We start from the raw sequence: 24,008 nt of genomic DNA on the forward strand, positions 1-24,008 counted from the left end.
TTCTTTTACTTCTTCAATACAATTGTTAGCTTCTCTCCAGAACCGACTTTCATTCTCTCTTCTTTGATGTTCTCTGAGCTCAAATATCACGCATCAATGGCGTGATTTAATATGGTATCAGAGCTTGAGTGAATCGATCAGAGCTCAGTTTGATTGTTACTCCTTGAATCTAGAGAGGCTGTCTTCGTTCAAATTGGAGAAACTTAGCTATTTTTCATAAGCTTTGAAGCTCAACAATGGAAACATTAGACATTGATAATCCTAGGCATCCTTTGTTTCTACAGCCTTCAGACAATCCTAGTAATGTAATCATCTTGATTCAGCTGAAAGGAACTGAGAACTATTCAGTTTGGAGCAAAGCGATGGTGATAGCATTGCGAGCAAAGCGGAAGCTAGGGTTCATTGATGGAACTTGTACGAAATGTCAATTCATTGAGGATCTAGGAGAAGATTGGGAGCGAGTCAATGCAACAGTCCTAACATGGATAATGAACATTGTTTCACCGGATCTAATTACTGGAATTGTCTATGCTGATAATGCTCATGAAGTTTGGCTAGATTTGGAGGATCGTTTCAACAAGGTTAATGGATCTAGAGTCTACAACCTTCAGCAAGAAATAGCCACAATTTCTCAAGGTACTTCAAACATTTTTGTTTATCATTCTAGACTGAAATCTCTATGGGATGAATATGGATCCTTAATTCCCTGTCTCCCTATCACTGCTGGAAAAAGGGACTTTATTGAACATTTAGATCAAAAAAAACTTTTTAAATTTTTAATGGGACTAAACGAGTCGTATTGAGCCATTAGAAGTCAGATTTTGTTGCAATCTCCATCACTCTCAGTAAATCGTGCATTTGCAATGTTGTTCAATGAGGAAAACTAGAGGAAGGTATGTTTGTCTAATTCACAGGTCAATCTAGCAAGTGATATGAATGATTCCACAACATTCATGAGTACTAAGGATAGTCCAGCAAAATTTAGAAAATTTAACAATTTGTATTGTGAATATTGTCGTTTCAAAGGACATACCAAAGATACTTGTTATAAACTTCATGGTTATCCACCGGGCTTTAAGGGAAAAGGAACCAGCAGTACAGACAAGCAAATGCAGTGGTAAATGATGACAATCATGAGCAGGAAAATGCTAAGTACAAGGGAAAAATTGAGGGACATCAAGGAATGGCTAATTTCTTCACTGAAAAGCAATATGGGCAGATAATGAGGTTGTTAAACAAGGAAAAGTCAGATGATCACATGACTAACATGGCAGGTAATGATGCTTCACATTTATTTAAAAATTGCAAAGATCCTTTGATTATAGATACTGGAGCAACTAATCACATGACTTCAAACCATAACTTGCTGCATAATGTGACTAATTTACAAGAACATATGAGAGATAGTGTGCATCTTCCAAATGGTAAGTCTGTCCCTATTACATATGTAGTTACAATCTCACAAGAAATGATACCGTCCATGATGTATTGTGTGTGCCTGAGTTTAAGTATAACTTGTTATCAGTTTCTAAATTAACAAGGGAGTTGCAGTGCTCAGTGAATTTTTTTCCAACATTCTGTGTGTTCCAGGACCTGTAAACTAGGAGGGTGAAGGGGATTGGTAAGGAGAAAGGTGGCCTTTTTCTCTTGATCCCAAGGAAGAATGACAGGAATAAGGAAGCACAAAGAATTAAGAGTTGTCTTGCTGCAGAAATGAAGACTGATATATTCACATGGCACAGAAGGCTTGGACACATACCTGTGGTCATAAAGAAGCTAGATTTCTTGAAAAGTAAGGAGATTTCAAGTTGTAGTTTTGAAAGATGTACTATCTGTCCATTAGCTAAACAAACAAGAAAGCATTTTGCTCTTAGTAACAGTAGAGCTGCAGAGATTTTTCATTTAGTATATGTAGACATTTGGGGACCATATAGAGTTCCTATATATGATGGAAATAGATATTTTCTAACACTTGTAGATGATCACTCAAAGATGATTTGGGTATTTCTGATGAAATTGAAGAGTGACACCATTGTACTATTGAAATCATTCTTTAGACTAGTGCATGTGCAATTTGGTGCAATTTGGGAAGGATGTTAAGATGTTGAGAACAGATAATGGTGCAGAATTTTTTAGCACAGAATATAAAGATTTCTTGGCAGGTTGTGGTGTTGTTTATCAAAGCAGCTGTCCACACACTCCACAACAAAATGGAGTGGTGGATAGGAGACATAGACATATCTTAGAAGTTGCAAGGGCCTTAAGGTTTCAGGGGAGTATTCCATTGCATTTGTGGAGAGATTATGTACTCATAGCAGTCTATCTCATCAACAAAGCATCCTCCTCAGTCTTAGGGGGAAAATCTCCATATGAAGTTTTCCATAAGGCCAAGCCAAGTTTGTTGCATCTAAGAACAATGGGTTGCATGTGTTATGCTACAATCACAGATAAGGTTGACAAATTTTCACCAAGAGCAATAGCTGCAGTTTATATGTGATACTCAGAATCACATAAGGTTTATAAGCTCTATGATCTCAAGGGAAAGAAGTTCTTTGTGAACAGAGATGTGACCTTCAGGGAAGACATCTTCCCTTTTCAATCTATGAAAAGAACTACATATTCTCCTTTGTTTCTAGAATTGCAGGATGATCAGCCATTCCATCAGACTAGTCTTACTCATATGGAGAATCAGTATGCAGAGGAGTTGACATGTACATCCAACACACCTGCAGTACTTCATGAAAGCCATGTGCCACAGGTTGAGCAACCTAATAAGAATGAGGCAGTACCATATACTGATCAGGCCCCTGAAGTCCAACAACTCACTGCAGAGTCTGAATTGCAGCCCAGAAGGTCTTAAGAGATTCCAAACCTTCAATGTGGTTGAAAGATTACATTAGCCCAGGAACAAGAAACTCTTCCTCAAACTGTGCATATCCCTTAACCAACTACCTGAATTACATTTCTCTTTCACAAGGGTACAAATCATTCCTAGTTGCCATATCAGATAAAGAACTTTCATCCTATGCGGAGGCTATAAAGGATCCTAGATGGGTTGAGGCTATGAAGGCAGAGGTTGATGCACTTTTTCTGAACAATACCTGGGAGGTAATTGACATACCTAGAGGGAAGGTTCCCATTGGGTGTAGATGGGTGTACAAGATAAAGTACAAGTCAAATGGGGAGGTTGAAAGGTTTAAAACTAGGCTAGTTGCCAAAGGCTATAGTCAACAGGAAGGTTTAGATTATCAGGAAACCTTTTTCCCAGTGGTCAAAATGGTTACAGTGAGGGCAATCATCGCATTAACTGCCATTCATCAGTGGAATCTTTACCAAATGGATGTCTACAATGTATTTCTTTAGGGTGACTTAGAAGAAGAAGTCCACATGCAACTTCTACCTGGTTTTGGTAGTTAAGGGGGGAACAAGGGTTGTAGACTACTCAAATCCCTTTATGGGCTTAAACAAGCATCAAGACATTGGAACTTGAAGCTTACAGAAGCTCTTTCACAGGCAGGATTTTTTCAAAGCAGACATGATCATTCTCTTTTCACCCTAAGAAAAAACAATAGACTTGTTATCATCCTTGTTTATGTTGATGATCTTTTGATCACAGGAGATGATGAGACTCTAATACAAGAAGTAAAAACCATATTGCACAAAGCTTTTAAGATCAAAAACTTAGGGTCATTGAAGTATTTTTTGGGAATAGAAGTAAGCAGGTTTCAAAAGGGGATATTACTGTGCCAGAGGAAATATGCAGTTGAGCTCATAGCAGAACTAGGACTAATAGGTTCTAAGCCAGCTATGACACCAATGGAGCAAAACAGGAAATTAACAACTGTGGAATATGATGCACATTGTGATCTAAGTGATGATCCACAACTTACAGATGTGAAGGGGTACCAAAGGCTCATAGGAAAACTCATTTACCTAACATTGACAAGACCTAATATTGCATATACAGTGCAAACTTTGAGTCAATTCATGTAGGCACCTAAAAGATCTTATCTAGAAGCAGCACACAGATTGGTGAGGTACATTAAGAATGAACCAGGCTGGGCATTCTAATGAGTGTAAAAGGTGACATGACCTTGAAGGCATGTAGTGATGCAGACTGGGCCAGCTGTCCAAACTCAAGGAAGTCTGTCACAGGGTATTTGGTGAAATTTGGTGATTCTTTGATATTCTGGAAATCAAAGAAACAGAATACAGTTGCAAGAACTCAGCAGAGTCAGAGTATAGAAGTATGGCATTGACAGTTTCTGAACTGATTTGGTTGTTAGGAGTGTTCAAAGAATTGGGAGTTGTAGTTGTTACTCCCATTCAGCTACTTACGGATAGCATGGCAGCAATGCAAATAGCCAACAATCCAGTATTTCACTAGCGCACCAAGCATATAGAGATAGACTATCATTTTATAAGGGAGAAGGTGCAGGAAGGACTAATCCATCTTGTTTATGTTCCAACAGAAGATCAAGAAGCAGATATATTGACCAAAGGACTTGGCAGCGTGCAACACTATCATCTACTGTCCAAGATAGGTGTTTTGAACATCTTTACAACACCTAGCTTGAAGGGGGTGTTGAGATGAAGGAGCTAATAGCCGGTTACAGCTGTGAATGTCACAGCATAGTAGGTGAGCAAGGTGTAGGAAAACAGTTGTGTATGTTAGCATTAGTTATGTTAGTTAGTGAGTGATTGGACAATAGGCTAAGTTAATTAGCTTACCAATGTGTAGTATATATGGATTAGCACTGTAAATATTTCTTTTACTTCTTCAATACAATTGTTAGCTTCTCTCCAGAACCAACTTTCATTCTCTCTTCTTCGATGTTCTCTGAGCTCAAATATTGCGCATCAATGGCGTGATTTAATAGTATGTTTCTAAGTTAGAATATGTTCTATGAGACAATGTAGTATGTACCACGTCATTAATTTTGCACAATTTGTAGATGAAAGTATCTTAAATTGTCAAGTATCTCATGTTTTATTTTAATTAATGTTTTAATCTTTTCTTTGTACATTTTGGTGTCAAATATACATAAATGTATTCCAACGTTGGGCCGGTGCTGTGTGCGGGCCATCACTTATCTAGTAAAAAAAATTATTTATATTAGCATCACTTATAAAATGTTACTAAATTTAGTCCTAAATCCTATTTTACTATAAATTGGCGTGTGCTTAGCTGCTTCTAAGTGCACGTATAAGATTACAGCTTCTCTGGAATCTTAATCGTGAGTATTGAAGTGAGTGTCTAGCTTAATCGTGATTGATATATTCTTAGCCTCATATTCGCTGAAGACATAATCAATTTTTTATCATATAGAATTCTTCTGCATCTGACACATATGTAAAATTAGATCAGCTTTGCAAATTTGATGTATACTATAGGGAACATATCTAATATGTTTCCTAAATTTAAAAGCTCCCCTGCGTGGCTGCTTTTATTTGGGGTCTTATCACTTTTAGCTCTCGCCATAAACTATTTACATTCAGTAGTTAAAAAGTATATAAAATTTGTATAATTTTTGTATATAATACAGAATATATATATACCAAAAAATATATATATTTTCGACTATTATTTTGAGAACAGCTATACAGTGTCATTTTCCCGAATTTTGACTTCAAACCAGTTGAATTCACTTCCAATCTTCCTCAATTTTTGTATATTGCCCCGTGTGAGCATGTGATTTTTGTATTATTAGAAATACTCATACAAAATTAAAAAAATAGATTTTGTCCAAATTATTTTAAATTTTATAGGACTTTTGTAGGATTTTTTATTAATTGTCTGCATTTTTGTACACGTTCAATTTTGTTAAAATCATTAAAAATGCCCCAAAAATGTCAAAGTTTCATGCATTGCATATTAGGTTTTTTAATCATATTTTAGGATTAATTAGTTAATTAATTATTTTATTAAAATAAAAATTACAAAAAATATTGTTCATTTTTACCTTTTAGCTTTTAATATTAGATTAGCAATTTCCTCCTCATTAATTTAGGATTAAATAATTTTGTAAATATTATAAATAGATAATTAGTCTAATTGTATAGGTTAGATCAAATTAGGATTTAATTTAGGACTTAAATAATTTAATTAGGTTTTTAATTAAAGAAAAGAAAAAGAAAGAAAAAGAAAGAAAAAGAACAAAAGAAAATGGGCAGGTCTTGTTCTAATTTGGAAATTGGGCCAAATTTGATTTCAGAAGCCCAATTTCCCTTCCCAATCCGCCAAGCCCAAGTACCCTCACACGGTCCAGTCCCCACCTAAAACCCCAAATGACGTCGTTTCGTTCAACCTAAATCTGAGCCTTTGATTTCGTTTAATTGGACGGCTCAGAACTAAACCGCACCTCCCTTATATTTGTCCGAAGGACACCCCCCCCCCCAAACCCTAGAAGACTCTCACATAACTCACCTCCGTCGTCTCTCTCTCTCACCCCAGTCGTTGCCGCCACCGGAAATCGCCCCACGGCAGCGGCCCGTCTCCAGACGTTCCCAATTTTCACCCTACACTCCTCATACCCCCCTAAGCACCAATCTTCCATTAGTTTTCCCAAAATCCCCACCTATTCTCTTTAATCTCAAATCTGAAATTCAAAAAAAAACCTAAGCCGCTCATAATTCCGATTTTATGCTTCTAAGGCTCGATTTGACTCAAGACTTGCGTTAAGCAATTGTTCTTGTTAAGAATAATTGATTAACGCTAGTCTTGGTTCATTTCAAAAGTCGCCGGCTTCTGACCAAACTACTGATGTCCGGCCAAGTTCGTCGCCTTCATCGTTCGTTGAGTCGATTCATTCCGGCCAAAACCAATACCCTTCCTCTTTCTTTTTCTTTCTTCGTTTCTGTTTTTCTGATTTTGTTTTATTATTTATTTGTTTGAATTAGTTTTTAGTTTGTTTAAAGTTAGTGATTCTAATTGGTCAGTTGCGTAGGTTTTAGGTTAATCGAGCCAAATTAACTAGTTATTAACTGAATTGTATATCTCTTAGGTTTATTGCTGATAATTGGATTCAATTGTTAATCACGTATTAATTAGTTTCAGATGCTTAAGATGAATTGTTTAACAGTAATTTATCCCATTTGTTAATCTGGATGCTTGGTTTTGGGTTGGACAGTGAAAGCCCAATTAGTCAGGGCCTGAGTTATTTGAAATTATGGGACATGGGCCTTTTTTGGGCCATTTGGCCATGACATTTGGCCCAGATCCAAGAAGAAGGTTCTAGAAAACACCAGCTTTGATTGTAAAAAATATGTGAAAATATCTGGAATAGTCAGCTGTCCAACAACTGTCCATATTCAGTTTTGAAAGATGCTTTTTTTCCTGAAATTTAGGGTTGGCTGCAGAGATTTTATTCCAAAATATTCCTTAGCAACACATGGCAGAGTGAGAACCTATATATAGGACCCCTTCTCTCTTGAATTTTTCTGGATTTGGATACTTGAAAAAACCCTGATAATTTAGAAACTTGCTGGACCCTTAGTCTTTTTCCTGATTTCTTTTCTCCTTTAGGCTTAAAGTTAGAAAGAAAATTCTGACTCTCTTCGAAAGAAAGGAATCAGCTCTCCTATCTTCTGTTTTCACTTGAAGTTTGGAGCAGTGTTCATTGGATTTTTGGGTTTAAAGCTGAAGTTTATTTTGAATCACTCTTGATGTTTCTGTTTGGCTGTTGCACCTTCTCATTCTTAGAAGTTTATTTCTATTTTTGGTTGATTTTGCTGTAAACAGGTATGTAGCAGAACATTTGCTTTGCTCATGAATCATATACATGAAGTTGAACTATCTGCTACCTCACTTTCGATGTTGTGTGACCATGAGTTCCAAACACTTATTGTCTGTCTTCTAATAATTAAAGTTGTTGTCTATCCAATGAACATGTTAAATTTGCTTGAAATGAGATCTATGCTTAGAGTTTGGTGTTATAGTTCAATAAAAAAGAAGATTTAAACCATTTAACTTCATGGCAATTTTATTTGTTTGTTTGGGTCTCTGAAATAAAAAGGAGAAAAGAACTCCTTGCTTTAGGTTTTGCTCTTCTGAATTCGTTGATTGTGGTGTAGTGTATCTACTGCTCATACGTCTTTGAACTTGGACGGTGTTAGAGTATTATTGAAATGTTAATAGGCACGGAGATATGAGTTTGATTTCGCTTTTGAAATTTGTAAATCTTTGATAATCGTTGGCTTTGCAATGCTCCTTTAATTCTTTCCATTTAGTGGTCAAATGTGTATAATACATTTGCTGTCCAGAAATTTATAAACATTGAAGTTAAAGGTGAAGCTCTAGACTATTTGTGGTTTATTGTTAAATGATTGTGTATGGATATAAAGCTTATACAGTTGCTTGTAAATTGCAGTGAGCGTAGCTTTCTTTTTAATTCACTGTGGCTCATTCCTTATATAAGAATGCAAGTTTGACTAGTGTTGTAGATGTTGGTTTTTTTTACTTGATAAAACTTTTAGTTGTTCATGACATCAAATATTTGTTTTATTTTATAAAGCTTGTAAGTATAAAATGACCTTGAGATTGATAACATCTTTAAGATGAAATGCCAAAATGAAGTAATCACGTCTTTCTGTTAGCAAAATATGTTCAGAAATTTGGTTTGAATAATTCGCACCTCACGCTCCTTTAATGTTGTATTCCATAGCCTTTTGATCCTTTACAATAATCTCCAATTTAGGAATTTAGTAATTCAAGAACATCATAGTTTGTTTTAGGCACGATTTATATTAAATCATCATGACTATGGGTACGGTTCCCGTGGCATAGTCGTGATACCTAATTCCCAAATTCGGGTGTGCATTTTATGTGACCGATCATAACAACTTCGAACAATAATAAAATAAACACGTCGCGAATCGCGGGTGCATTTCATGTAGCATGGTTTGCGGTGTGTTCCAAAACGGTAAGTGTACGACAATCGTAACTTGTTCAAAAAATAATTCCATAAAACCTAAAAAGGGTTTAAAATAATTAAAAGCGGTAATAAAGTTAAAAATGCACAATAGGTTTAAAACAAGTAATGAATCAAATAATTAGGCCAATTATTAATAGTTAAGCGACCATGCTAGAACCAAAAAACCCGGGAATGCCTAACACCTTCTCCCGGGTTAACAGAATTCCTTACCTAGTTTTTCAGGTTTCGCAGACTTTTAAATAAAGTCGATTTTCCTCAATTTGGGATTTAAAATAAACCGGTAACTTGGGACACCATAATAAATATCTCAAGTGGCGACTCTAACTAAATAAAATAATCTCATTTCGATTTATGTCACTTTAATTGAAAAAACTACCTTATATCCCCCTGCGGGTAAAAACGAAGGTGTGACAGCTCTGGCGACTCTGCTGGGGATAAAACTCAGAACTTTTGGTTCAGGGTTCAAGAATTCGAGCTTAGAATAACTGTTATACTTGGCTTTTGTTTAATATCTGATTTTTACGCATTTGAACCTAATGTGCTAAATGCCGCTTTTTACTACTTTGATATTGTTTGAACTATATATAAACTATTACGAAACCCTTCTTCCTTCTGAGTCTTCTAAATCTTCTGGGAAGTGCACGCTGGCGTGACATCTTTTCTGTTAGAGTCACACCCTAATTTAGAAGGAGGATCGGATCAGTTACAAAGCCGGATGGCCTTTTGGTTACCGGTACGTTGCCCCTCCTCCCCCTCACCCGGCTTGAGTTGTCCGCTCGGGTAAGCCAGGTCTAGAACAATACACTCAGGTTTAACCCTAGAATAACATAGCCTCAGGTCGGATCCCTAGTAGGAACGCTTGTTTGCATCACGTGCATTTGACTTTGGGGACTCAACACAAGGGTTGGGTTCGTCTAGGACACGTGTACCCAAAAATTAAAAGACTGTCCTGATGCATTTTTACGTGCTACTTGTACAATTATTTGCTTCGGTTTGCATGTTGACCGGTTTCTAGAATAAGTGAAGGAAAATCAAGAAAAACCAAAATTGAGGTGAGAGAGGAAATCATCTGTTTCTGAAAAACATGGTGTTCAAAATATCACGAAACTCTGCCGAAATCTTTTTTAAAGAAGAGGAAAAGCCATTTCGAAATGAGTCATATTTTTCAATTATGTAAAAAAGTGATCGAACTACGCGGGTTTGATTTTCATCGGATGTGGGATACGTAGGCAACCCTCATCGGGTTCAGCCCCACTTTTGCAAAAAACAACCAAAATATTGAAATGTCGTCATTTTTGTCATAAATAAAGTGGGTGATGCCGTTTTTATCTAAAATAGCAACAAATGTCCCCACAGGACGCCGGAAGGCCGTTTTTGCGGGAATAGCCACCGACGGTCTCTTTGTTAATTTTTGGCCACCTAGCAAGCACAACCCTAAAATCTTCCTTTCTTAAATGCTGAAGGACTGTATTTGCAAAAGTAGCCATGATTTATCCGAATTTTGCAAAGATAAACCTTTTTTTATTTTATTAGCTTTTAAATAAAACTCATTTTTGTTTTAAACTAATCACCCTAATCTAAATGTGCAGAATGAGCACGATTGAAAATTTGCCGGTGAAGGTTATGACGCAGATTCTGTCGGACCTCCACATGTGGTGGGAGGATTTGGGAAAACAGGGGCGAGACAAGGTCAACCACTACCTGGGGGCGCTCACTGGATTATTGAAGATTAAGCCTAGGAGTGATGTAATAGGAGCATTAGTAACATTCTGGAACCCCGCTCAGAACATTCTGCATTTCTCGGATTTTGAGCTTACACCTACCTTGGAGGAAATGGCGAGTTATATTGGGAGTACACAGGGTTTAAGACACAAATACTTGATAGCTCCAAAGGCCGTTACTCCCCACAAATTTTTGGACTTATTGCAAATAACCACGCAAGTCCAGAATGCAGATCTGACAGAGGGATTTTCCACTTTACACTTTCTGTACCAGCGGTATGGGCATTTAAGAGGATTGGATGACCTCAAAAGGTGGACTTTGCAGTAACGGAAACAGATCAAAGTGGGAAATACATAGATGCTTTGCTTTCATGGTGGCATTTCTAGGCCTCTTAGTATTTCCAAGGGAGGATGGGAATATTGATTTGCGAGTAGCTGGAGTCGTCAAATTTTTGATCACCAATGCCAAGAGCACCCTCGCGCCCATGATCGTAGCGGAAATATTTCGAGCTCTTATAGCTTGTAAGGCCGAAATAGAGTTTTTTGAGGAGTGCAATCTGTTATTACAAATGTGGATGATTGAACACCTCTGCCACAGCCCCCGATAAATGAACTACGGGAAAAAGCTGCATTGAAGAGTTTGGTACTCGGATAACTGGATTTGAAATACCAGAAGGAGTCAACGATTAGATATCTCACCTCCGTTCCATAACCGTGGATCAGATAGAGTAGACACTGGGTTGGCTTCCCGTTGATGAGATTGTATACATGCTTGCTACCTGTCCTTACGTCCTACTAATGGATCTCTGAAGCATCCAACCATATGCCCCATGTCAGGTTCTGAGACAACTTGGAAGATGCCAGATAGTCCCAAAAGACGAAGATCTTAGTATTCATGTGGTTGAAATATACTCCGTAGCTCAATTTCCTAAAGAAGTGGTTCGCCAGATTTGGAGCGAATGCCAGTATCTGGGGATAAAAACCCGAGTGCGTGATTTATCCAGGGGTGAGGTTTCACCAGGTTATCTTGCTTGGTATGGGAAGAGAATCGCGGCCAATGATGAATATGAAAGGCCAACCAAAAGGCCCCACATCCAAGAGTTTGTTGACGAGTCACAAGAACACTAGGCTTGTTTGACCAAAGAGAATGACTATAGGGCTACCATAAGCAAGCTAGAAGGGCAAATCAGAGACATTAAATTTGATAGTAGTTTGCAGGTCGTTGCTGATGAAGGAGAGAAGAAAAAGTTGGCCCGAGAAAACGAAGCCCTCCGAGCCCAAATTCATAGGATGAAGATAGTTGCTGAAACCCTGGGAAGGAGCGGAATAGATGAAAAACTTATAAACGGTCTTAGGTGGAAAGTGTGAGATTATGAGGCTGATTTGGAAAAAGCCGAAGATGAATTAGCAAAAGCCCGGGCAAAGTTGTTAAAGAACGCAGAAGGACGGGCGGGGTTTGTTCAATAGCTAAAAGGGAAATATGACAAAGAAGTCACAATTTTAAAGAGGAAACTAACTACCCTTGAGAATGAAATGGCTCAACAAACAAAGAACTTCAAAGCAGAAAGAGAGCATTGTTATGCATTGATGTCTCGACTAGAAGAGGACATGCAACAGTTGCAGGAGAAAAGCCATACGGACACCCAAGTTGTGGAAGCTAGATCTCAACAAATTGGACGCCTACTCTAAGAGAAGGGCATCATTAGAGAAAGGATTAGAGGAATTGCTGATTTTATCGTCATGAAATGCCATGAGTGCGAGGATATGACTAGATCTACTTTCTTCGCCGCTGTGATAACCTTTGTTCTCCAGATAATGGACGACCTAGATCTCCTCCAATAAGACATTGCACGTAGGCTCGCGTCGAGACCGACTGATGTCCCGCAGGCCCTTGGAGTAGTATTGGAGGCACTTATGTATTCCTGATTTTTTTTTCGAGTCTGTATTTCAGTTTTCTTTTAGAGTTTGTTAGTCTACTTTGAGTCTGTTTTTTGTTTTTTAGTTCTAAAGTCTGTATGATGGAGTCTTTGTAATAGAGCAAAAGCGGAAGTTTTTATTTAATGAAAGTTTGAATATAAAAAAAACAAAAAATTTCTTCCTTTTATTTCGCGTTTATCCCCTAAACTACGTAATGATCTGATTCACGCGGCGTCGTGATACGTAGGAAATCCTCATCAAATTCGGTCATAGCTTTAGATAACTCAAATAAGAGAGAAAATGATGAAAAGAGGGCACAAGAAAAAGAGAGAAAACAATGCAAAAGAGAGAGCGCAAAGAAAAGAGAGAAAATAATGAAAATGTGTAAAGAAAAGGTATTGCAATTAGTTAAGAGGAGCGGGGCGGAAAAGAAGAACTCTTGATGGCTTACTTCGGGGAGAGTTTAGCCGGAATTGCATCCAAATGGTATATGGATCAAGACATCTCCCACTGGCACATATGGGATGACTTGGCCCGAGACTTTGTTAGACAGTTCCAGTACAATGTGGACATAGCTCCAGACAGAAACTCTTTGTCTAATCTCAAAAAGAAATCTTCAGAAAGCTTCCGAGAATACGCTATCAAATGGTGTGAATAAGCGGCCAAGGTAAAAACCCCAATGGATGAGGCCGAGATGGTTAGTGTCTTCTTACAATCCCAAGAGGCCGATTTTTTTCCAAAACATGATGTCTGCCATAGGCAAGCCATTTGCAGAAGCCATAAAGATTGGAGAAATGGTGGAAAATGGTTTAAAAACGGGTCGCATCATGAGTCAATCGGCTATAATATCCACTTCTCAAGCAATCCAGAATGGGTCAGGGGGTGAATCAAACCAGAAAAAGAAAGAAGAGGTAGCAATGATGGCTTCAAGTTTGAGAAATCCTCGTCAACCCCAAGGTTACTTTGGTTCCCCTTCCAGCACCCCGCAACATTACTACCCCTACCAAGATATGGCATATTCCATGACTCCTCATCCTTATGCAGTAATGAACGCCCAGTCATATGCTCGGCCGCAACAACATTATAATCAGAACCAAGCTCCACCCCCAAGAAACAACCCTCATCACCAAGTCCTGTATAATCCACGTCCACCACGGAACAATTATCCATGTAATGCCCATCCCCGTGAACCACCCAGAAAAACTAACTTCACACCCATTGGTGAATCATATTCTAGCCTCTTCCCAAAGTTGGTCCAAATGGGCCTGTTGCAGCTCGTACCTCCAAACAGACAAAACCTAGAGTCACCGTCCTACCGGCCAAGTACCATATGTGCTTACCACTTAGGGGCAGAAGGGCACGACACTGAAGATTGTTGGACCCTTAAAAACGCAGTTGAGAATCTAATTGAGCAGAAGCGGGTGGTGTTGAGGAATGAAGAAGTCCAAAATGTAACTAATAACCCATTACTGGCTCACAACAACGGGCTAGTCATGGGGATGATATGTGAGGACAAAGAATTTGACCCGGTCTTGAAGGTTATCGTTGCTATTGTCGTCGTAGAAAAAAAACCCAAAGCAGTAGTAAAGCAAGCCAAGGATGAGAAGAAGATCAACTCCAATCCCCAAAGCACAGAAAAGGCTGTGGAAACCAAGGCATGGGCAGCACCCCCAAAAGAGGCCATTCTCTATATTCCCAGGTCCCCAAGAAAAGAACAGTTTGTGTTGAGTCCTCCCAAAAGGTTTGAGCAAAACAAGGTTACGCTTAAGGTACCAGCGATGTACGTACCAAAGGGAACTTATGTGGCGCGGGGGCCTATAATTTCACCCAAGTTGACTGAACCCGTGGTTATCAGTCGTGCACCACAGAATCCCATGAAAGACCCCACTACCATCCCCTAGAACTACAATAAAGCAAGTGGTGACGTACAAAGGAAAATAAATCATGGGGGAAGTGAATGAGATGAACCGGTCTGGGAAGTACCTCAACTTGGAAGAATTGAACAAGACCAAGCATAAGCATTTTTGGTTAAAAACCCAGTCAGTGCTGAGGAGGCAGAGGAATTCTTCCGAAAGATGAAAACCTCGGACTACACTGTAATTGATCAACTCAGGAAGCCCCCCTCTCAGGTTTCGCTTTTGTCCCTGTTGATAAGTTCGAATGAGCATCAGAAAGTGTTGCTAAAGACGCTTAATGAGGTATATGTTCTGGTCGAGACCACGGTTGAACAATTGGAAAGAATGGCGGAACGATTTTTTGAAGTTAACCGAATCTCATTCAGCCAAAATGACTTGCCTCCAGAAGGGGCTTCCCTTAACAAAGCTCTTCATTTGACCGTCAAGTGTGAAGGATACTACGTGAAAAGAGTTATGTTGGATGGAGGATCTGGGGTTAACATCTACCCTCTCTCAGCCTCACAGAGGATGGAAACTGGGACTGAAAGGATTAGACCTAACAATGTTTATGTGCGTGCTTTCGATGGCATCAAGAAGGATATGATAGGGGAGATTGATTTGGTCCTAACCATCGACCTTGTGGTTTTTGAAGTGACATTTCAGGTTTTGGACATGGACACCTCCTACAACTTTCTCTTAAGAAGGCCTTGATCCATGCTGCAGGAGACGTACCCTCTACTCTCCACAAAATGGTTAAATTCGAACATGAAAACCAAGAAATAGTGATCCACAGAGAAGATGAACAATCAATCTACAGGGACCCATCAGTCCTATGTCTGGAGGTTAAAGAGGGTAGTGAACACATTGTCTACCAAGATTTTGAGGTCGTGGTCGCAGACCAGTGTGAGGAAGAAACCCCATGTCCTCAACCCTTCTTATCAAACGCATCAATCATAGTCGCCAGTGAAATGATCAAACACGGGTACAAGCCCGGGAAAGGGCTTGGGGTATTTTTGCAAGGCATTACAGAGCCCATCACTTTGACTGCCAGCGAGAAGTTCTTTGGCGTAGGCTTACAAGCTATAGAAGCCGACGTAAAATGGTCTAATAAACGTAAAAACAATGGGTGGGTCCTGCCTCAGCCGGTCCTGAATCTTGCCAGAACGTTTGTTAAGCCAAGGTACATAGAAGAAGAAGAGGCCTTCACGGCCGAAGAAATTGAGGACATTTGTGGGGCAATGAGGCAAATGTTATATGAGGTTCACATGGTCCAGTCGGGTGAAGGCTCAAGCACTGCTGAGGTACAATATATGGGGCCAAATGCCAAACTTCAAAATAGGAAGGCTACTCCGTTCCCAGTCAGGCGGGAATCCCGATAGTTTAGTCTTGCCATCTTTTTTGCATTCCGAGTTATTTCGGGGTGTAACTCCAATGTTTTTAGTTTATTGTCTTCTAAATTCCGATGTAAACCCTTGTATCTTCAAATTCAATGAAATGAAATCAATATTTCATCGTCTATGAATCTTTTTCTTTATTCTTTCTGATTTTTGTTATTTTTTCTTATCTCTCTTTCGGTTCTAATAATGCGGACTTAAATAACATGACATGCTTGTGGACTTCATGCCCAGAACTTAATACGCTGTCTAACTATGAAATAATGAGTCAAGAACCGGAATATGATGAAGATGAGGTTTTTAGGGAAATAAACCGAGAACTGGAACAATTTGAGAATAAGCCTAAGCCAAACTTAAATGAAACTGAACTAGTTAATTTGGGTAGTTCGAAAGAGGTCTAGGAAACCATGATAAGCATTCACGCTGATGAAAGAACTAGAGATGTATTGATCCAACTTTTGTTCGAATTCAAAGACGTGTTTGCTTGGTCCTATGATGATATGCCAGGAATAAGTGTTGATTTAGTGGTGCACAAATTGCCAACTTACCCCGGTTATCCCCCTATCCAACCAAAATAGAGAAAGTTTAAAACAGACAACAATGACAAGATCAAAGAAGAAGCCACCAAATAGTTGAAAGCAGGTGTGATCCAAGTGGTCCGATACACCACATGGTTGGCTAATGTGGTCCTAGTGCCAAAGAAAGATGGGAAAACCCGAGTGTGTGTTGATTATCGGGATTTGAACAAAGCAAGCCCCAAGGACAACTTTTCATTACCAAACATCCACATCCTTGTTGACAACTGTACCAAACATGAGATACAGTCTTTTGTGGATTGTTATGCTGGGTATCATCAGGTTCTGATGGATGAAGAAGACGCAGAAAAGATGGCTTTCACCACACCTTGGGGTACTTACTGTTACAGGGTCATGCCATTTGGTTTAAAGAACGCCGGGGCAACTTACATGAGAGCTATGACTGTCATCTTTCACGACATGATGCACTAGGAAATTGAGGTGTATGTGGATGATGTGATCATTAAATCCAGAACGCAGGACGACCATGTACGGGATCTGAGAAAGTTCTTTGAGCGTTTGTGTAAGTATGACTTGAAGTTAAATCCAGCTAAATGTGCATTCGGAGTTCCATATGGGAAACCTTTGGGGTTTATCATCAGTCGAAGGGGCATCGAGCTAGATCCAACAAAGATAAAGTTTATTTGGGAATTGCCCCCTCCGAGAACCAAGAAAGAGGTTATGAGTCTGTTGGGCATGTTGAATTACATCAGTAGGTTCATTGCTTAGTTGACTTCCACGTGTGAGTCCATATTTAATCTATTAAAGAAAGATGTGGCGATTAGATGGACGGAGGAGTGTCAAGAAGCTTTCGACAAAATCAAAGAATATCTGTCGAATGCGCCAGTATTGGTCCCAACCGAACCTGGAAGGCCTTTGTTTATTTGATAGTGTTGGAGAATTCTTTTGGATGTGTTCTCGGGCAACATGATGTGATCGGGAAGAAAGAACAAGCCATATACTATTTGAGCAAGAAGTTCACTAGTTATGAAGCCAAGTACACTTTGGTGGAAAGAACTTGTTGCGCCCTAACTTGGGTCGCTCAGAAGCTTAGGCATTACTTATTGACTTATACCACCTATATCATAACCAGATTGGATCCTTTGAAGTACATATTCCAAAACCGATGCCCACAGAAAGGTTAGCAAAATGGAAAATCTTGCTCACTGAGTTTGACATTGTCTATGTCACCCGCACGGCAATGAAAGCTCAAGCTTTGGCGGATCACCTAGCTGAGAATCCTGTTGATGATGAATATCAGCCTTTGAGTACTTACTTTTCGGACGAGGAAGTAAATTCAGTTGAGGTAATTCCAGAAGATACCAATGCTTTAAAAATGTTCTTCAACGGAGTTGTGAATGCAAAAGGTGTCGGGATTGGGGCAATTTTGATTTCGCCCACTGGTCAGCACTATCCAGCCACAGCTCGGCTTTGGTTTTTCTGTATGAACAACATTGCCGAGTATGAAGCCTGCATTATGGGCATGAACATGGCAGTCGATTAGGACGTGGAAGAATTGTTAATCATGGGAGATTTTGACCTGATTATTCGACAAGCTTAAGGTGAATGGGAAACCCGAGATATCAAGCTTATCCCATACAGGCAATATGTAGAAGATCTTATCAAGCGGTTCAAATCCATCGAGTTCAGGTACATTCCTCAGTTTCACAATGAGTTAGCCGATGACTAGCTATTTTGGCCTCGATGCGGCTGTCCAGGCAATGTCCACATTGACCCGCTGGATATCTAAATTCGAGAAAGACATGGTTATTGCAATACAGGTGAGATGGAACTAGATGTTCAGCCATGGTATCATGATATCAAAAGATTCTTGAAACTAAAGGAATATCCCGAGCAAGCCAGTGGAGACCAAAAGAGAACCATTAGAAGGCTCGCCAGTAGTTTCTTCTTGAGCGGAGAAGTCTTGTATAAAAGAATTCCAGACTTGAAACTTTTAAGATGCGTGGATGCCCAAGAGGCTTGAAAATCATGAGTGAAGTGCATGCGGGGGTGTGTGGACCCCATATGAACGGATACGTCCATGCAAAGAAAATCCTTCGGGCAGGTTATTACTGGATAACCATGGAAAAGGATTGCTTCAATTTCGTTTGAAAGTGTCATCAGTGTTAGGTACACGGTGACCTGATTCATGCATCGCCTTCAGAATTGCATCCTATGGCAGCACCGTGGTCGTTAGTTGCTTGGGGTATGGATGTCATTGGGCCAATCGAGCCGAAAGCTTCAAATGGGTAAAGATTCTCTTAGTTGCCATTGACTATTTCACAAAGTGGGTTGAAGCAGTCACTCTCAAAGTCGTCACCAAGAAAGCGGTGGTAGACTTCATGCATTCCAATATTATCTGTCGTTTTGGTATTCCTAAGACTATCATTATGGACAATGCTGCAAATTTGAACAGTCATTTGATAAGGGAGGTAAGCGAACAATTTAAGATCACACATTGGAATTCCACCCCTTATCGGCCCAAAGCTAATGGTGTTGTTGAAGCAGCGAACAAAAATGTCAAGAAGATCCTTAGGAAAATGATTCAGAGTTCTAGACAATGGCATGAAAAGTTGCCTTTTGCATAGTTGGGATATCGTACAACCGTGCGCACATCAGTTGGGGCAACACCCTATCTATTGGTTTATGGCACCGAAGCCATAATACCTGCAGGAGTTGAAATTTCGTCTCTTCGAATCATCGTTGAAGCTGAGATTGAGGATAATGAATGGGTCAAGACCCGTCTAGAACAATTAACCATGATTGATGAAAAGCGGATGGCTGCAATTTGCCACAGGCAGTTGTATCAACAAAGAATGGCCCGCGCCTACAACAAGAAAGTGCGGCCCAGAAACTTTGAAGTGGGGCAACTCGTCTAGAGGCGTATTCTCCCGCATCATAAGGAAGCAAAAGGAAAATTCGCTCCAAATTGGAAGGGTCCGTACATTATAAGGAAATTGTTGTCGAAAAGGACATTGTACTTGGGAGATATTGAAGGAAATGACCCCGAAACGGCTATCAATAAGGACCCGGTCAAAAGGTATTATGTTTAACCCCCTTTGCGGTACAAATATTCTCCGATTGGGATGACGAAGGATTTTATTCTCACTATCCAAACACATTCAACCCTTTGCAAACCCTTTGAGCCAGTCACTTTTCTTTGATTACCCTCTTTGGAACCCGAAAATATTGTTAAAAAAAATAAAAAATCAAAAGAAAAGAAAATCAAAAACAAAGTTCTATGAAGTACGTTCGACTTGATTCTGAAAGGATACATAGGCAGCCTCTCTCAGGGGTTCAGTCACACCAAAACAAAAATCCACATTTCCCCAAAAGTTGAAACTGGGGCAGAAGTTATAATGGTTCGCCTGAAAGATTCCAAAGTTATAATTCAATCCAAACTCTTTTTACCCCAAAATCCCGTTCAAGTCCTCCCGATCAATCGGTAAAGATGTTCAAAATTGGAGGATGTGGTTACTTGGATCTGATACAATCAAATGAGAGAAATAAAATGAGAGAGTCTTATTGGTGAAAACCCACACGGGCACCATAGGGCGATGGTAAGCAGAGAAATTGAAAATGAGAGAGTCTTGTTAGTGAAAACTCGCAAAGAGCACTATAAGACGACGGTGAGAAGAGAAATGAGAGAGGTCAGTTGGTGAAAACCCGCAAAGGGCGCCACTGATCGGAAAAGGGATCCCTTACAACCATCGGTACTGATAGAGTCCTGGCAAGATTTCTCGGTTTTGAGGTATGGGTTATGATGGGTTTATGAGAGTTGGATAGTTTGCACAGATCGGGTATCCAGTCCAAGAAGCATGTCATGTCTATTGAAGTTTGCATGCACTTCAGATAAGTCCTTCTTTCCTTTCCCTGAAAGGGACAATTCTCGTTTAAATTCATTATCATGTCCGTTGTTTACTTTTCTTTGAATCCCTTTCGATCTAATTCTCTTCCAAAACTAATACAAAGAAAAGATGACAAGATTGATTTTACAGGATTTTGTTTGACAAAAAGTTAATATTCAAGAAAGCACCCAGCCTTAGCAGGTGCATCAAGTCGGCCTCGACTGGCCATAATGGCCGATGCTCAAGAGTCAAAAATTCTTGAAAAGAAAGGAAATCAAAGTCAAGTGCCAATAAAGGCAAAATAAGATGGAAAAAGGCCAAGCTCCACACGGGTTAATCATCATGTGGAATTTGGGAAAGTCAAGATCCCCGGGTTTAGAAATGAAACCAATTTCCAGAGAGCCAGCGAGCAATGGCGATTTTTATTGAAAGAGTTGGCCAAGATCAAGTGATTGAAACAATCAAGGCCACAAAACCAACCACCGTTTCAAACTGATAAATTATTCTTTGATTTGAAAACAGAAAAATAGATGCAATCCAAAACAACCTCACAAGAAGTAGGTGCGATAAAAGCAAAGTACACAGAGACCAAAATGGTTCTACAGCAAAAGTTAACCCAAAAAAGGGAAGTCCCCTCCAAACTCTTTATTCATTCTCCTAAATAAAATGAAAAGTGAAATGAAAAGAAAAAAGAAGAAAAATTCAAAATCATGGTAGTATAGGGCCTCCAATCCCTAGCTGCATCTTTTCCAACATAGGGTCCCACTCTCTAGTTGATGCTGGCATAACTTGATGACTTTTCCAACCTAGGGTCCCACTCCCTAGTTGATGCCGGTATAACCCGATGACTTTTCCAACATAGGGTCTCATTCCCTAGTTGATGTCGGCATAGCCCGATGACTTTTCTAATATAGGGTCCCACTCCTTAGTTGATGTCAGCATAACCCGATGACTTTTCCAACATAGGGTCCCACTCCCTAGTTGATGCCGGCATAACCCGTTGACTTTTCTAACATAGGGTCCCCCTCCCTAGTTGATGTCGGCATAACCCGATGACTTTTCTAACATAGGGTCTCACTCCCTAGTTGATGCCGGCATAACCCGATGACTTTTCCAACATAGGGTCTCACCCCCTAATTGATGCCGGCATAACCCGATGACTTTTCAACAAAGGGTCTCACTCCCTAGTTGATGCCGTCATAACCTGATAACTTTTTCAACATAGGGTCTCAATCCCTAGTTGATGCCGGCATAACCTGATGACTTTTCCAACATAGGGTCTCACTCCCTAGTTGATGCCGGCATAACCTGATGCCAACATAGGGTCACCATCTCCCTAGTTGATGATTTTCCAACAATAGGGTCTTCAATCCCTAGTTGAATTCATTTTAGATATAGGGTCTCCACTCCCTAATCTCTTTTTTCCAAGGATACACAATCCTAATTTTATTGCTTTCAATAGTGAAGTAGTCTAGAATTTTGTTACAATAACTCACGAAATTTTCCTAGTGAAAATTGGGGCAGAAAAATTTTGTTCGTTTGTTTGTTTTGGTGTCTGAGAAGGTTAATCCTCGAGACACAGGGTTCGAGACGACAAAAATAAGAAGTCTCAATCCAAAATAAAAGGAAAGAAGAACAAGAAAAGAAGTGAACTCTAAGTGTAGAAGTGGAGAAAAGATGTGGACTGCTCAAGATATGATTGAAGTCACAAGCTTTGCATGTCCCGCCTTGATCTGAAAAGCTGAAGAAAAAATGAACCAGCGTTTTTAGCTAACGAGCATAAAGATTCAGATCAGAGTTCGCATGAAGAACCAGCCAAGACTCAAGATCAAGCTTTAGAAGGTTTATAGATAGGAATCTTGTAACTCGTAGTTGATAGACTTAGTTAGTTTAGTTTTTCATTTTTCATTTTGGTGTAATAAGGAGCTCAGCAAGCAGAAACAGTAGCAACAACAGTGAAATCACATTTTCTCGGTAATCCTAGCTACCAAAACTTCCAGAACTACACTAACCCGATTCCTTTATAGCCAAGGATATGTAGGCAACCTCCGAAGCAAGATTCGGTCAGACTTTTCCCAAAAAATGCTTCCCAAAGAGTATCCAGACGGGCAGAAATCGCTCGTAATTGCTCATTTTATCTTTTTCCGAAAACTCTTCATGTTTCCGAGCAAAGAGGGGCAGCTGTGAGCATGTGATTTTTGCCTTATTATACATACTCCTACAAAATTAAAGAAATAGATTTTGTCGAAATTTTTTCTAATTTTATAGGATTTTTTATTAATTGTTTGTGTTTTTGTGCACATTTAATTTTGTTAAAATCATGAAAAATGCTCCAAAAATGTCAAAGTTTCATGCATTGCATATTAGGTTTTGTGTTCATATTTTAGGATTAATTAGTTAATTAATTGCTTTATTATAATGAAAATTACAAAAAATATGGTCCATTTTTACATTTTAGCTTTTAATATTAGATTAGTAATTTCCTCCTCATTAATTTAGAATTAACTAATTTTGTAAATATTATAAATAGATAATTAGTCTAATTATATAGGTTAGATCAACTTAGGACTTAATTAATTTAATTGGGTTTTTAATTAAAGAAAAGAAAAAGAAAGAAAGAGAACAAAAGAAAATGGGCAGGTCTTGTTCTAATTTGGAAATTGGGCCAAATTTGGTCTAAGAAGCCCAATTTCCCTTCCCAAATCCGCCAAAGCCCAAGTACCCACACTCGGTCCAGTCCCCACCTAAAACCCTAAATGATGTCGTTTCGTTCAACCTAAATCTGAGCCTTTGATTTCGTTTAATCGGACGTCTTAGAACTAAACCCCACCTCCCTTATATCTGTCCGAAGGACCCCCCCCCCCCAAACCCTAGAAGACTCTCCCATAACTCACCTCCCTCATCTCTCTCACACCCCAGCCGTCGCCGCTACCAAAAATCGTCCCACGGCGGTGGCCCGTCCCCAAACGTTCCTAAATTTTCACCCTACACTCCTCATATCCCCCCCCCCCCCCCACTAATCTTCCATTAGCTTCCCCAAAATCCCCACCTATTATCTTTAATCTCAAATCTGAAATTCAAAAAAAAAACTAAGCTGCTCCTAATTTCGATTTTTATGTTTCCAAGGCTCGATTTGACTCGAAACTTGCGTTAAGAAATTGTTCTTGTAAAGAATAATTGATTAATGCTAGTCTTGGTTCATTTCGAGAGTCACCGGCTTCTGACCAGGCCACTGATGCCCGGCCAAGTTCGTTGCCTTCATCGTTCGTTGAGTCACTTCATTCGTCGATTCATTCCGGCCAAAACCAATACCCTTCCTCTTTCTTTTTCTTTCTTCGTTTCTGTTTTTCTTATTTTGTTTTATTATTTATTTGTTTGAATTAGTTTTTAGTTTATTTAAGGTCAGTGATTCTAATTGGTTAGTTGCGTAGGTTTTAGGTTAATCGAGCCAAATTAACTAGTTATTAATTGATTTGCACATCTCTTAGGTTTATTGCTGATAATTGGATTTAATTGTTAATCGCGTATTAATTAGTTTCAGATGCTTAAGATGAATTGTTTAATAGCATTTTATCCCATTTGTTATTTTGGATGCTTGGTTTTGGGTTAGACAGTAAAGGCCCAATTAGTCAGGGCCTGAGTTATTTGAAATTACGGGACTTGGGCCTTTTTTGGGCCATCTGGCCATGACATTTGGCCCAGACCCAAGAAGAAGGTTCTAGAAA

At 39.3% G+C, this 24,008-nt stretch overlaps 1 protein-coding gene across 1 annotated transcript; it reads left to right on the forward strand.

The window, feature by feature from the left end:
- Nucleotides 1–18,117: 18,117 nt before the first annotated feature.
- Nucleotides 18,118–19,314, forward strand: LOC104240437 (uncharacterized). The gene is made up of 3 exons (XM_070169684.1): nucleotides 18,118–18,216; nucleotides 18,724–18,867; nucleotides 19,024–19,314. The coding sequence occupies exons 1-3, from the start codon at nucleotides 18,118–18,120 to the stop codon at nucleotides 19,312–19,314; spliced, it is 534 nt and encodes a 177-aa protein (XP_070025785.1).
- Nucleotides 19,315–24,008: the final 4,694 nt, after the last annotated feature.

The sequence above is a fragment of the Nicotiana sylvestris genome, chromosome 3 (genome assembly GCF_000393655.2).
Source record: "Nicotiana sylvestris chromosome 3, ASM39365v2, whole genome shotgun sequence".
Taxonomy (NCBI): domain Eukaryota; kingdom Viridiplantae; phylum Streptophyta; class Magnoliopsida; order Solanales; family Solanaceae; genus Nicotiana; species Nicotiana sylvestris.